This window comes from Eulemur rufifrons, chromosome 19 (assembly GCF_041146395.1).
Source record: "Eulemur rufifrons isolate Redbay chromosome 19, OSU_ERuf_1, whole genome shotgun sequence".
In the NCBI taxonomy this organism is placed as follows: Eukaryota; Metazoa; Chordata; class Mammalia; order Primates; family Lemuridae; genus Eulemur; species Eulemur rufifrons.
The window spans coordinates 98,154,385-98,168,785 of record NC_091001.1 but is presented as its reverse complement, the minus strand read 5'-3'; the positions used below and the strand labels follow the sequence as shown (position 1 = coordinate 98,168,785).

At 57.2% G+C, this 14,401-nt stretch overlaps 1 protein-coding gene across 1 annotated transcript in view; it reads left to right on the top strand.

Moving 5' to 3' along the window:
* Positions 1-14,401, top strand: part of KLHL29 (kelch like family member 29) — a 287,072-nt gene that overhangs the window by 214,362 nt on the left and 58,309 nt on the right. Inside the window, exons 4-5 of the mRNA XM_069494807.1 lie at positions 10,570-10,711; positions 13,222-13,734. Of these exons, the coding sequence (XP_069350908.1) occupies positions 10,570-10,711; positions 13,222-13,734 (655 nt within the window). The remainder of the gene's footprint in view (positions 1-10,569; positions 10,712-13,221; positions 13,735-14,401) is intronic.

Genomic DNA, 14,401 nt, shown 5'->3' with positions numbered 1-14,401 from the left:
TTTTCCTCACCAGCTTCACTACAGATTTCAAATCTGAAAAGGACAAAGGCTCCCGGAAGTGGGCGTTGCGTGGTGCACGTCTGTGAGTCTGCAGCTGACCCTGGGGAGGGCGAGGGGTGGGCCCAGAGTCTCTGCCTGCAGGGCTGGCAGTTGGGAACCGTCCCATCAAAGGCCAGAGCAGAGGCTGCCCGGCCGTGCCTACCTACCCGCCCACTTTGGCGACAAGACTGAAGCCGGGTTGCCATGCTCAGGAGGGAGCTGCGTTGTCACCAATGCCGAGGTGACCAGAAACAGGCAGGGCGGCGGGGCCTCTGAGCAGGCTGGGCCGGCTACGAGGAGCACGGCTGTCCGGGGCGCCGTGAGGGCTGATTGAAGGGGGATGAAAGGCCCAGCCCAGGTGCCCCTCACTCTCCTCCTCGTCCCTGTCTGTCCTTCTGGGCCACCGGCTGCCTCACATCACAGGCGTCTGCAGAGGGCCAGGCCTGCCCTGCACCTTTCAGCAGAATGAAAGGGACACTGATATCAGAGGGAGCTGAAACACAGGAAAGCGCCTCTTTCTTTTCAAAGACTTTCATTTGTGATGGGCTTTTTTTTTTTTTTTCCTAGGTGATCTTATTTCAAAGGCCCTTTGAAAAATTTGTGGGTTTTGTAACAGATGAAAAGTTACTTGGAAATGGGACTAAGAAGTTTTCAGTTGAAAGTTGTTAGAGGAAAGTTGAAAGCTTTGAGTTGTAAGGTTCTGCCAGATTTATCATTTCTTTTGTCCACACGGCCCCTCCATTGGGAGGGGGGGCTTGGAGGACGGGGCCGGGGACCGGACAGGGCACGTTCGAGAGCACGGTGCGAAAACCAGCCCCATCTGTGGCTGCTCTACGTTTGCAAGGGGGGCCCCCTGTGCTGCACTTTCAGCAAAAGTATCTTCAAGGAATGGACTTTGATGTTGGAAGAGGGAAAAGCAAACAGACTTCCAGAATACTATAGAAAGCTGGGTTCTATCAAAGACAATGGCTAGCACACAGGTGTTGCGTATCAGAAAAATCATTAAGAAAGAAGACAGGCCTGAGAGAGGGGGCTTGGCACAAGCCCTGGAGCACGTCTGTGTTCCGGAACCCAGGAGAGGAGAAGCCAGTGAGCAGCCCCGGGAAGGAGCCCAGGAAGAGGTAAAAACCAAGGGTCTCAGTGTTGGGGTCAGAGAAAGAGGACGGGGAGTGCCCCCGGCTTAGGCATTGGGAGGGGGTCATTATTTAAAGGGGGCGGGTCCGCTGCAGCACAGGTGGGCAGAGTTCCGGAGAGAGGCTGACGTAACAGGCGTAGGACACGAGGGGTTCCCAGTCCCACAGAGGGGCTGACCACAAAGAAGTAGGGAGGCTGGTGGATTCCAGAGTGGCAGGTGGAGTAGTCAGAGGTTATCTTTTGGCACCCATGTTGGAAAGCCACAGGGAAGGAGCTGAGGAGAGCAAGGGGAAGAGGGAGGGGAGTGCTGAAGAGAGGGGACATGACGTGGGCCCTGTAGCCTGGTGCCAGCCTCGGAGAGAGGTGCGTGCCAGACTGCGCAGCCCTGGTCTGAGGCTGGGGGACTGGCCTCCCTCGAGAGGGCCCAGGCCACACTGGCAGGGGATGCAAACGTGTTAGTGGTGGCCTAGGGCCTGGGAAACTGAGGAAAGCGCGGTGGATGTGGCCCCCAGTGTGCCACCAGGGTCAGAGCAGGGGGCCCATTGGTCTGGACACAGTGGGGGCAGAGGGGCTGTGGCTGGCACCCCTGTGTGTGCCTAGGGCTCTAAGCATTACCCTGACAGGGCAGTGTGGGTGCAGCCTCGATACGGCTAAGCCCATTACAGGGCTGTCTGCCACAGCAGGGCTGGGCTGCAGAGAGGTGGCCTGGGAACATTGCAGCAGTCCCAGAGCACTGCTGGAGGCCTTAGGTTAGAGTCCCAAGTTTGGTACACACTAAGTACTTTTTAACTTCTCTGGGCCTTATTCCTCTCATCTGTGAAATGGAGGTAAGAACACAGAATTCCTCATGGAAAGAAATCAGCTATGCCCGGGCTTGGCACGTGGGCCCCTAGGATGGCGGCTGGCCAGGGTCCTTGTGGTGATCCATCCGCCCAAGTGAGGGGGCACCGGAGGTGGCCGGTGGTTTCAGCTCTAAGTGTTTACAGATGCCCACAGGGCAGTGCCGGGGCCCGACTGGGGCTCAGGGGGCTGTGCAGGGAATCCCCCAGCGCAGCACGGGGCGCCCCCGCCAGGCCTGGCCCCTTCCCGCCCACCCTCACTCGCACCCTCCACCCCCGCCGCCGCTCCCGGCAGGATGGTTTACCCTCCAAAGACATCATCATATGCTGTAATATGATTGGAATCTGAATATATATTTTAAATGACAAGATTGAAATTAAAATTTAAATAAAGAATTACTTTTCTGTAAGTTGCTCCGAAAGCAGTAATTTAGCAGCAAATTGATAGAGAAAGGTGAGCACTGGTCCTTTAAACCATCGTGCAGTTTCGGGCACGCGAGCCAGAAGTGTCTCAATTTAACACATCATTGGTTAGTATTATTAGAAATTTCATCAGGCTCCGGAGCGCATGGTGGCGGGTGCGGAAGGGGAGGCTGAGGGCGCAGGCCTGGGGCCCGGGGGCCAGAGAGGGCGCCTGGTTAATGAGGGCAGGCCTCGCCCTGGAGGCCCCCCTGGCCCCAAGTGGGGATTTAACTATGATTATCTTCTCGTTTGTAGTTCAGTAGCGATCAGGAAATGAGAACTGAGAGACCCTTAAATGTCATTTGCTCTTCCCTTTCCCCGAGGACACAGATTGACAGCTTTGGTACCTGTCAACACATCTTTCTGACCCCCTGAAACCTAGACTCCGAATAGGAGTCCTCGAAAGTGGCCTCACCAAGGAGCCTAGATCCCGTGAGCCACATAAGCAAGACCCAGAAATCTGCCCCAGTCATGTCCTGATGAGCAGCTTCAACCCCGAGATGCCCGTGCTCAGGTACAGCCTGGGAACTTGAACGTGAAGCCTGCAATTGTTCCTCAGAGTGAGGCCCATGGGCCACCTGTATCAGCATCACCTGTATGCTCATTAGAGAGGCACCTTAGGCTGGGCGCTGTGGCTCACGCCTATAATCCTAGCATTCTGGGAGAACGGGGCGGGAAGATTGCCTGAGATCAGGAGTTCGAGACCAGCAAGAGCAAGACCCCATCTCTGCCAAAAATAGAAAAATTAGCTGAGTGTCGTGGCAGGTGCCAGTAGTCCCAGCTAGTCGGGAAGCTGAGGCAGGAGGATCACTTGAGTCCAGGAGTTTGAGGTTGCTGTGAGCTATGAATGACACCATTGCACTGTAGCCCAGGTGAGAAAGTGATATCCTGTCTCAAAAAAAAAAAACAAACAAACAAAAAAGAGGCACCTTTTTTGTCCCCATCCCACACCAACTGAATCAGAACCTCTGGGGTGGGGTCCAGAAACCTCCATTCCTGAAGATCCCTCCAGATACTGCTTGTGTGCACTTGCATCAGAGATCCCTATGCCGGTGGTGGTCAGACATGCTCTCTACGTGACCTTGGGATTGGTACTCTCACTGATAACCTGCTAGCACCAGAAAGCCCAGCAGTCTGGGTAGAAACCCGTGAGCTGTAATCTAAAAAATCCCAGACACCAAACATCTCCTCTGCAAACCTGCACCTCCACCGTTGGGACACCACTCCTTGAAAGTATCAGTTGCCTTCCTAGGCTTCACCTTTGTCGTGCAAAGGCCCCTGGGAGGGCTACACACTCAGTCCCCCAAACCCCAGTCTGAATACGTTTGCCAAAACCTGGCCTCCATCATTCCCCACAGGTGGACCTGGCACCATGAAGACCCCAAGTGCCTTGAGGGGGAGGGATGCTGAAAGGAAATGAAATGTCCACTCTTTGCAGGGAACAGCCTACTCAGCTGTGCTCAGGTCTGGAATTGGCAGCTGCCGTGATGTGATTCCCCAAGGCCAGCCAGGACCTGGTCATCAGGAGCACATCAGGCATACGTACCTCCACTAGGATCAGTATGAGAACCTGCTCCTTCTGTGCTCAGAAGAGCCCCTGGGAATCGTACCCCTTCAGGATAAGAAGAAAAAGGAAATGACAGCATTTATCACTGACACTGGGCCAAAGGACACGAGAACCTCCACCCACCCATGTGCTCCCATATCCATGTGCCTCTGCCACCAACCTCTGCAGAGCATGCACGCGGAGCTGTGCTGGCCTCCGCATATCGCTCAGCTTCCAGACTGCAGTCTCACCTGGTGTGTTTGAGCTGCAGGTCACATGCCTGTGCCCTAGCTGCAAGGGAAGCTGGCAGAGCAAGCATTGTGATGTAAGGTATTCAGAAGGTGCCGGGCAGTCAGGAAACATGCCCAAGGTGCACGGCATGGCCCAGGCCAGATCAGCCTCTGTCAGAAGGGGCCTTCAGGATCCAGAGCCGGTGGTGGGGGCAAGGGGTGTGTGGTGAGCACACCAAAGCTTGTCTTTCCCAAATGAGGTGGGTGTTGTAGGGAGTCCAGAGACAGAAAGAAGGCTGCATATCAAGCTCAGAATACGGTGAGCTCCAGCTGCACCTGGCATTGTCCTCCCTGAGGCTTCTCAGGCTTTCGTCCCAGACCACTTCACACCCACCACCCAGCTGGGGTGTGCTTGGGGAGGCGCCACACTAACTTTAGTTGTAGCATTATGTAATTACAGTCCCTGCTATGTTTATGCTGCCCCCAGTCTTCTGTACATACAACAGTGGATTTTATATGTCAAGAGCAACACACAAATAACTTTTTGCTCTTTTGCTAGTTTGCAATATACAGAGGAGATGGTGTTTCCCCTTTCTTTTTTTTCTTTTTTAGTAGATTTTTTTTTTTGAGACAAGGTCCCACTCTGTTCCCCAGCCTGGAGTGCAGTGGTGTCATCACAGCTCACTGCAACCTCAAACTCCTGGACTCAAGTGATCCTATTGCCTCGGCCTCCCAGAGTGCTAGGATTACAGGTGTGAGCTACTGTACCTGGTCTTTAGAGGATTTAAACAACATTTATAATATTTCATAAATTTCTGCATGGGAACTCAGAAAGAGTTTGGCTGGACAGTTCTCCTGTGGTGTTATCTGGGGCTCTTGGTGGTGTTCTGCTGACACGTGCTCTGGAGGATCTAAGAGACCAGTGCAGAAGCTTTGGGGCCTCTTAAAAGGATAGGGCCGGAACTGGCATAGTGTCATGTCTGCCACACTTTGTCAGAAGAGTCCCAAGTGTGTGTATCCTTTTTTTAAACTGGCAGATTAGAAGCTCAGTGCTATGCTGAAGACTCAACTCTAGCGATTTTAGAAGCCCGTGGCCTGCATGTCTGCAGTTTTCATCTGTGTAGGTGTGACTCTCTCCATTTTCCTGGGTCTGGTCTCCTGCTTGTGTTTCCTCGTGGTTTTATTGTACCTTTTCTTATCTGTGGCACCCATCCTTCCATTAACAGGTGGGAGTGAGACACCATGGGTCTGTTTCCTGGGGTCTCTCTCCAAGCCTGTGTCATCCCCAAGGGTCCCTGGTGCAGACATCCCATCCCACTGGTTGCAAACTCCCCCAGGGCAGGAACTTGACCATCGCTGAGCCCTGTGCACAGCAATGCTTCCGGCCCAGGGAAGGCACAGAAGCAAACTGAGCAAGGGAGGGGGCTCTGGGCCCCTGGTGGGGAGGAGGTGGGCTGGCTGGAGGAGCGCTGTGCTCTGTGCGGCTCAGCAGAAGGCAGCCTCGCCAGCTCTCTCTGCAGCTCCCTGTGACAAAGCACTGGGGCCTGCAGGTTCTGATCGGGGAGGCAGGTTCATCAGCAGGGGAGGGCCGTGGGTATGCACATCATCGTCCACCCAGAGGAAGCCCACGTGCACCCCAGAAGTGGTCTCTGGAGCCTGTCTCTGTCAGACGTATCCAGGCTGGAAACGTACTAGTTGCTGTGGGATCCTTTGGTGGAGACCAGTCGTCTGCCTAGCTTTGTGGCCCACACCAGCCCATCCCTTCTGGAAGCTTCCCTGACGTCCAGGCTTCACTGATTTGCTGTCTCTGATGTAGGCAAACAGTGGAAGACGCTGCATTGCATTTTCTCCGGGATGCTCCCCACCTCCCCAGCCCCGCAGAGGCAAGCGTCACCCCTCGCCACCCAGCCCTTCACCACACCAAGGCACCAGGAGTGGCTGGTGGGCTCCAAGCAGCCGCTGGCAGCATCCAGAGTGATGCTATTGGGGCCCAGCACATGAGGCTCCCACAGTCTGGAGCTCATCTCCCCAGTGAGGGGACCCGGCCGTCTCACAGCTCTGCTCTGTCACTCTCCCTGCGGCCCACTCCATGCATTCATTCCTTTGCTGAACCCACAGCGATGCATGCTTTTCCCACTGGCCAGCACTGTGGTTCAGAGACCCTGCCTCATTCATTCGCGCCCTGGGCACCTACGCCGGGCAACGCCAGCTGGACCAGGACAGTGCTGGGTCCCTGCCCTCATGGAGTTCACCCACCAGGACAGGCTCAGAAGCAAGGCCCTAGGGGCAGTGTGCTGAGTACTGTGATTGTCCCGTTTGCACAGAGTTGGGGTGAGAACAGCGAGGCCCGGGAGGGCTCCAAGGGAGTCCACGTCTCTTTCGTCTTCCAAACCTCCCTGACCATGCAGGATGCTGCCAGCCTTTGTGGCACCTTTGTGCAAAGTAGGAAAACGGGCTCCCTCTGGGTGGAAAAATTAGCAAAAAGCAGCCTCTCTGGGCTGTCGCAGACTCATGCACACACGGCCTGGTGAGCAAAGAGTTCCAAGTGCCTCTGCCTCCCCGGCTGAGCGTCAGCCCCCTCTGCCAGGCGTCTTCGCATCAGGCACTACCTGCGGCCTTACACACCTTCCCCTACATGGAGCAGGGCCCTGGGGGCAGCTCTGTGGGCCATGTGTCCCAGGGTAACCCACATGCCCTCTAAGGCTGCTGCAGGCTAGAGTTCCCAGCCCCTGCGGCCAGAAGCTGCCTTCGGCCTCTGCGCTGCCTCACAGAGAGCTGTGGCCATCAAGGACCTGGGCCTTTAGTGCTCTTCAGTTGCCGAAAGAAGCAGGATGCTGTCAGGCGCCGTAAAAATGTGACCTTTGAAAATTTACAAGAGCTCAGGGTTTAAAAAGCTGCTGCGTTAATGATGCATCCGATTAGCATCTCATTAAAGGGAAGCCCAGAGAAGCCTGCTCGGCCCGATGACGGGCACACAGGGCCACCGCGTGGGCTGGGCAGGGGAGGCTCTCCTACACTGCCTCTCTCTGCCGAGTGCCACCATGTCACTGGAGCAGAAGCCATGGCCAGGAACACTGGGGAAAGGCCAAAGGTCTGGGTGGCTTCACTGGTGTCCCAAACGATGGCAGTGGGAGGGGGCGAGGTAAGGCTGGCTCAGCCCTGCCTGGGCCAGGTTTTCCTGGTTGGTTTTTGTGGCATTCTTGTGTTGGGCAGCTTCCTGGCAAGGAGTGTGGAACTCGGGGAGGCCGGGGCTTTGCGGAGATCCAGGCCTGTAGGAGTTCTGAACCATGGGAGGACAGGGTCAGCCGGAGCTGGGCTCAGCGCGGGAGCCACAGACCCACTCACGGTCCCCTAGAAGCCTCCAAAACCTGGGGGCTGCACAGGTTTGCTCTGGGCCTGGGGCTCTGGTCGGGCCCTGCTGAGTCACACGTCACCCACCTGGGGGCCCAGGCTCCTTGGCAAAGGGCACACACCCCCGCGTCTGGGATTTTTCTGGAGGGAGTAGAGGAAGGAATGTCACTTCATTATTTTAATAAAATAAATAAAATTCCCGAACTGCAAGTTGCTTGTAGCTTCACAAGTTGTTAGCACTGAGTAGAATATGAGTAGCCTTATTTATCTTTCCTAAAGAAAATAAAAAAGACTCTTTTCCTTCTCACAGCAGAACTGCTTTCTTGTACCTAAGAAATTGCTTGTAGTATTCATGAAAGTGCCCGAACAGCAGGCCTGTTGCCGCCCACGTCACCTCCTCCCAGCCCACAGGGCCTCCTGTGGGTGCCCAGAGCACCGCTAGCTGCTTTGGGGTAGCACCGTTTGTGTACCCAAGTTCTGCAGCAGCCGCTAGAGGGCAGGGCTGTCTCCCCGTCACCCGCATCCCCGGTCCCTTGGGCAGTGCCTGACACAGACGGGAGCCCCAGCAAACCACCCAAGAGACAAATGAGCAAGTGAGCAGCCAGCGGGGGTGTATTGAGACCAAGGGCCTGAGTGACCTGTGTTGGAAAAGTGTGCAATTTCTCAAGTTCAGCAACTCCCCCAATTTTAGGGCAAATATTGGAACTCCTGAAGTTTAAGAGCTCAGAACCTGGGGACCCAAACTCGAGGAGACCCCCAACCTCCTATCCTGGTGGCAGTGGCTATTCCAGGGTGTTTCTAGAGCCTTCCCTACCCTGTCAAGTCACGAGGCCGGGATGTGGGTGCTGATCCAGTGGGGAAGACGTGGTGGCTGTGGGAGGACCCGGAAAGCTCCCCGGCCTCATGCCTGGGAGGCCTCGAGGATTCCTGGCAGCAGAGAGGGGTCGCAGCGCCCCCTCCTGGCAGTAGGGGTGTCTGCATTGTCAGTGAGGGGTGCTGGTAAGGAGCTGAGGTCCCCAGTTCAAACTTTACCCCCAAGCAGGGCTATGAAGGGCCCTCCACACACCCTCCTTCCCCCTCGGAGCCCTCTGGTTCCGGGGAAGGAATCTCTGTGCCCCTGAGCCCACCAGGCCCTGAGGGCCTGCGGCACAGAGAAGGCCGCAGAGTGTGTGGACGCCTGCATCCTTCAGACAGGACGGAGTGAAAAGCTGTCTATTTGGAGAATGCTGAGAAAGCCACACTATTGTTCCGTGAGACTGTTGGTGAGCGTGGCTACTCCCAGTCCCCTCCCACCGCCTCCTCCCAGCTCCCGTCTGTCCCACAGACAGAACTGGGGCAGGGACCTCTGATAAGGGAGCTTGTCCGTGGAATTGTTCTTTCCCCAGGAGATTCACTCTTTTGCTTTGTTTCTTGCTCTGTTCACAGAAGCAAAGCATCTGAAATGCAGGCCAGAGATAAAGTGCAGCCTAATGCAATTAGCTCAGCGCAGCCTGCGGTCCTAATGGGCTGCGGCTCCTGCTCCTCCCAGCAGGCCCCAGTGCAGACGCTGCGTGGCATCTGCATCAAAGCCCAGGAAGCATCACTGGCCTCCCCGTCCACACCCCCTCTCTGTGCCTGGCCGGGGACCCAGGAGAGCCACCCTGGTCAGGGGGGCCCGGCAGGGGGCTCTGCCTCCCACCAGCTGGGTCACACGAGGGCCCCGAACCTCACCTCAGCTGCCCCTTGAGGGCCCTGTGGCCTTCTGTGACTGTCCCTGGTGGGCAGCCATTTCGACTCCATCCATCTCACCCTCTGCCCCACCAGCCTGGTGGGCTGCGGTCACCCTTCTCGAGGCCACCTCCACTGACACCACACCCCCACCTCCCGGGCATCCCATCCCAGCCTCTCCAATGTGTTTTTCAAATTTTTATTTCTTTCTTTCTTTTTTTTGCATATTACAAATAATGGCCATAGTAGAAAATGTGGCAAATACAGAAAAGTGTGGACAGTAGAATACAAGTTACCCATATTCCCCTCACCCAAGGATAACACCTTTGCTAATATTTTGGTCACTTCCTTCCCACATGCATTGTTTGATGCAGGGATGTTTACACAGGGAGGTCGTATGTGTGTGTCATTTTGTGGCCTGCTTTTCTCATTAAACACTAGAGTGTAAGCATTTTGCCATCTCATTAAGAATGTTTACTAAACGTGATTTTCGATGCCTATGTAATATATACTATTGCATTGTGAGCTGGCACTCTGGGAGACCAATGCCATGCTAATGTTTGTTTTCACCCTAGAGGTTTATTTTTTCGTTCATCCAAAGATCTAAACGAGAGAGTGGGCTGAGGAGCAGAGAGCCTGCTTCCTTCCTGCACCCAGGAGGGTCCCCCCGCCCACCCGAGAGCAGGATCGGAACTGTCCTCCAGAGCCTCTGCTCCCCAGCATGCCTCCTCCACGGGACCTTTGGGCCCGGTAGGCTGATATGGAAGCAAGATGGGGAATGTGTAATGTCCTGCACCTGCCGCCTGGTGGCACTTTGGAGAGCTGTCCTCTCCGACATCAAAGGGCCAAATACACATTAGCTCAGAGGCTGGTCTGAGTACACAGTCAGTGCTCAGTATATGCCCTGGATAAGTTGCAGCATTCGTGTTGTTGTGGTTTATTGATGATCCAAGGGCTGGGACCGCCTCTCCTCGCACAGAACGCCCTTTCCACTGTGACAGCGCAGGCGGCGTGAGTGGCCACACAGGGTGCCGGTGGAGGCACTGGGTTGGGTGCTCCTGGAGGCAGGAGCTTAGCAAAGGTGGCAGCTGCTGCTAGGATGCCAAAGTCCTCTGCGATTCCCCCGTGGGCCTGGGTGCAGGGTCTGGCCCCGTGGCTCAGTGGACGAAGCTCGGGCCGCAGGACCAGGGTTCTGGAGGGACAGGTCCCAGGGCAGCGGCCCTTGCCAGGCTGTGCTCACCTCCTAATCTGCTTCCCGCAGGCTCCCGGCATCTCCAAGGCGGACAGTCAGTCCCAGAGCCTGGCGACCAGCATCCGGTGGGGGCAGACGCCCATCAATCAGTCCACACCCTGGGACACCGATGAGCCACCCTCCAAACAGATGAGGGAGAGCGACAATCCAGGTGCGTACTTTGTTGGCAGAGGACGCCCAGCCCTGGGGCTGGGAGTCATTAGAGGTTTTCTGGGAGGCCAAAGGGAGGTCTGGCCCATGGCTACAGAAGCTCTGGCCTCAGGCTCAGGGGCAGGCACTGTGTGTGTTCCCTGTGCAGGAGCCGTCTCTGTCCCCCTTCCTCTGCTACTCAAGAAAGGACCTGGGAGAGCAAGGGAGTGAAAGTGGCATTTTAAGGGGGACTTTGAACCGGCTCTGGGTTATGGTGAATAGTCATTCCCAAGCCTCAGTGCTCTGATTCGTAACACATTTCTCAAGTCTCACCTTGGGCTGAGGTTTTGCCTGGCCCACGGCTATGTGAGAACCGGTCTGCTCCACATCAAGGACTGGGAGTTCATCACCTTCTGCAGCACCCCTGTCCTTCCCTGCACGGCTCTGACCGCAGCAGGCACCCTCCCTTTATCTCCCACTGCTCCCAGCGCTCCCCTTAGGACACACAGAACACATCTGCTTGGCTCTCCACACGGCAGCCCTGCAGATATCTGGAGACCCCTTCCCGCCCCGTCTCCCAAGCCCTCCAGCCACCCTCCATGGCCCGTGGATTCCTGTCCCTTTGCCTTGTGGGGACTCTGCTCTGCCCTCTGCACCCCTTCTGACGTGCAGTGCCCAGAACCCAACACAAACGGCCCACGTGTGGTCTGAGCAGCACCTCCTTTCTTCAGCTCCTCCACTCTGGTCATTGCAGCCTCAGGTCACATCCACGCAGCTCCCATCTCAGCAGTAAAACCCCAAGATTGTCCTGGCAGCTGCTGTCACCCTGTCCATCTCCTCACAATCAGGCTTAGGCAGCAGGTTGTGGGGACCCACGAGCAACACACGGAGTCTCTTAGGCTCTGGCTTCCATTACTGACCCATTCCTAACCCTCCCAATTTTGTGCTCTGCACACCTGGTCATACGTTCCATGCCATTACCCAAGTCATTGGTAAAAACTACAGGCAGGACTTGCTGAGCATGACCAGAGACCTCCTCTTGGGGTGCTGTAGGCCGGTCGCCCGGTCTTAAATATTAAGTCACCTCCGTGGCACCACACTTCTGTGTCCCTACCGCAGGTTGTCGGGGGCCTCGCCAGCTGTGCTATGAAGCTTTGGTGCATTTTTCCAGGCTCCCTAGCTAACCCTGGAAAGAACAGAGCTGGGATGACATGCTCTGTCCTAAGACACCAGGCCAGTTCAGAGTGATACCACCTCCTCTGCAGGCTGGGGCAGTCCCCCTTAGCACCCCATTCTAGAATCTTGCCGGACAACTTCACAGACGTGTGTTGGCTTCCAGTTTTCCCCAACCTCTCTTATTATCAAAGTGATACATATTTGCTGCACATATATTACATGCCCTGCTCTGCCTGTCATCTCAGGGCCAGCAGCAGTCCCAGGGCTCGGGTGCCACTGTGCCTGCTGCAGGTGAGGGCTGACCCGGGATGGCTGTGCCTAAGGTCCCTCGGCTGGGCTAGGCAGGGCAGGACCAGGACTCACACTGTGGTCTGTCGGCTCCAAGCCTGGCTCCTCGCCCCCCGCCGGGTGGCGTTCCCTGTGGACAGCCCCTCAGAGACAGCACCAGAGGTGTGACAGCCATCCCCCATCCTCACTGCCACTTCGTTCCTGGGGGGCAGCTCCCAGCCCCAGTCTCGCTCCTCTGCTCCCGTCCTCACTCAATGCTGCTGCCCCAGAGGGCTCACAAAAGCCAAGGCAGCACGCGGGCGACAGGCCCGGACCAGCCGCGTGCGGTCTGACGCGACCCAGGCGCCTTCCCTCACAAGCCCCCTTAGGTCACCTCAGTGTCCACTTTGCTCAGGAGGCCCTGAGCCTGCGCTGCCTGACCTGGCACAGCTGGCCGGCGTCTTGGGTCAGGGCTGGAGGCGTGTCCGCACCCCCTGGCTCAGCCAAAACTTCCAAAGGGGCCCAAGTGGGCATCTCTTGTTTCTCCCAGGGCCGCCGTGCCGAGGCTGCTTGGCACAGGGCCCGGCCTCCCCAGCGAGGCCCCACCGTGTCCCTCCCTCCCTGCAAGGACCGTGCCCCACACGCCAGACACTCCACTCGTTTGGTTTTGTTTTTCAAATACATTTTCCTCATTCATTCCTTCCCAGGAGCCCTGTGGGGTAGATACGGCTAGTTCCATTTAACAGAGAAGAACGAGGCTCAGAGGAGATAAGCAGCTTGCCGGGACTCTGGCTAGTGAGTGGCGGAGCTGAGACTGGAACCCAGGTCTCCGCTTTTTTCCCTGCTCTGTCGCTCTCACCTCTCCCCAGCAGGTCTTGTTTTCTCCTCCGAGCCCCCCTGGCCATTTGTTCCTATGCCCTCCACGGCTCACCCCGGGCTACTGCAATTGCAGACCCGGATCCTGTGAGTCCCTGGCGGCAGGTGTCGTGTCCTCTGTGACCCCAGCACCCAGTGCAGGGCCTGGGGTAGTCGGTGTTTGTTGAGTGAATGTGAAACCGGCAGATGACGTTTCTTCCGTCTCCCTTGCAGGCACAGGGCCATGGGTGACCACGGTGGCCGCCGGGAGCCAGCCCGCCCTGATCGCACACTCCTATGGAGTGGCCCAGCCTCCCAGCTTCAGCCCGGCTGTGAACGTCCAGGCCCCGGTCATCGGGGTGACCCCCTCACTGCCTCCCCACGTGGGGCCCCAGCTCCCGCTGATGCCAGGCCACTACTCGCTCCCTCAGCCGCCCTCTCAGCCACTGAGCAGCGTGGTGGTCAACATGCCCGCCCAGGCGCTGTATGCCAGCCCTCAGCCCCTGGCCGTGTCCACACTGCCCGGCGTGGGGCAGGTGACCCGCCCAGGACCCACCGCTGTGGGCAACGGCCACATGGCAGGGCCCCTGCTGCCTCCGCCGCCGCCGGCCCAGCCGTCTGCCACTCTCCCCAGCAGTGCCCCTGCCACCAATGGGCCCCCCACAACCGACTCGGCCCACGGGCTGCAGATGCTGCGGACCATTGGCGTGGGGAAGTATGAGTTCACCGACCCCGGGCACCCCAGAGGTAAGTCCTGCTGCCCACGTGCTCCCCGTGTGCCTGCGTCTGTGCCTCCCCGTGTGGTCACTGCACCACGGCCAGGACAGGAGTGTGCTTCGTGGCAGCTCCTCGCTGGCCTCACCCAACCCGGAGGCTGCAGTGGGGCCTCTGCCTGCCCAGGACAACCCGGCCTGAGACAGGAAGAGGGAAGGGAAGCATGGAGAACGGGGCAGGGAAGGTGGGGATGTGCGTGGGCATGAAGGGGGACAGGGGGAGGAGGAAGGAAGGGAGAGCCTGCACGGTCCAGAGTGCCTGCCCCCTCTGGCCCAAGCCCTGGGCCAGCCTCACCTCTGACCCCCAAGGCCAGGCCAAGGCACAGAATGAGCAGGAATCATCCTCCTCTTAGGGCTCCACAGAACAGTCCCTTTGGGAGCCTTCTCCATTTTCTACCCCCGAGTACATCCAGAACATGAACTGTCAGTGGCCCCCCACCTCCGGGAGAGCATCCTCTGCCATGCCATCGAATAAGGCGTTTAGTTAGGCCCAGGAGATGTTCCCAGACCATCTTGAGCCACTTGAATTTTTGCTTGAAGGACCCCAGGGTGGTTCTGTGAAAGCCTGGGAAACACCTCTAGCCTCAGCCTTCAGTTAACCCTCCGCCCCAGGGAACTGGAAGGCAGATCTTGGGAATGGA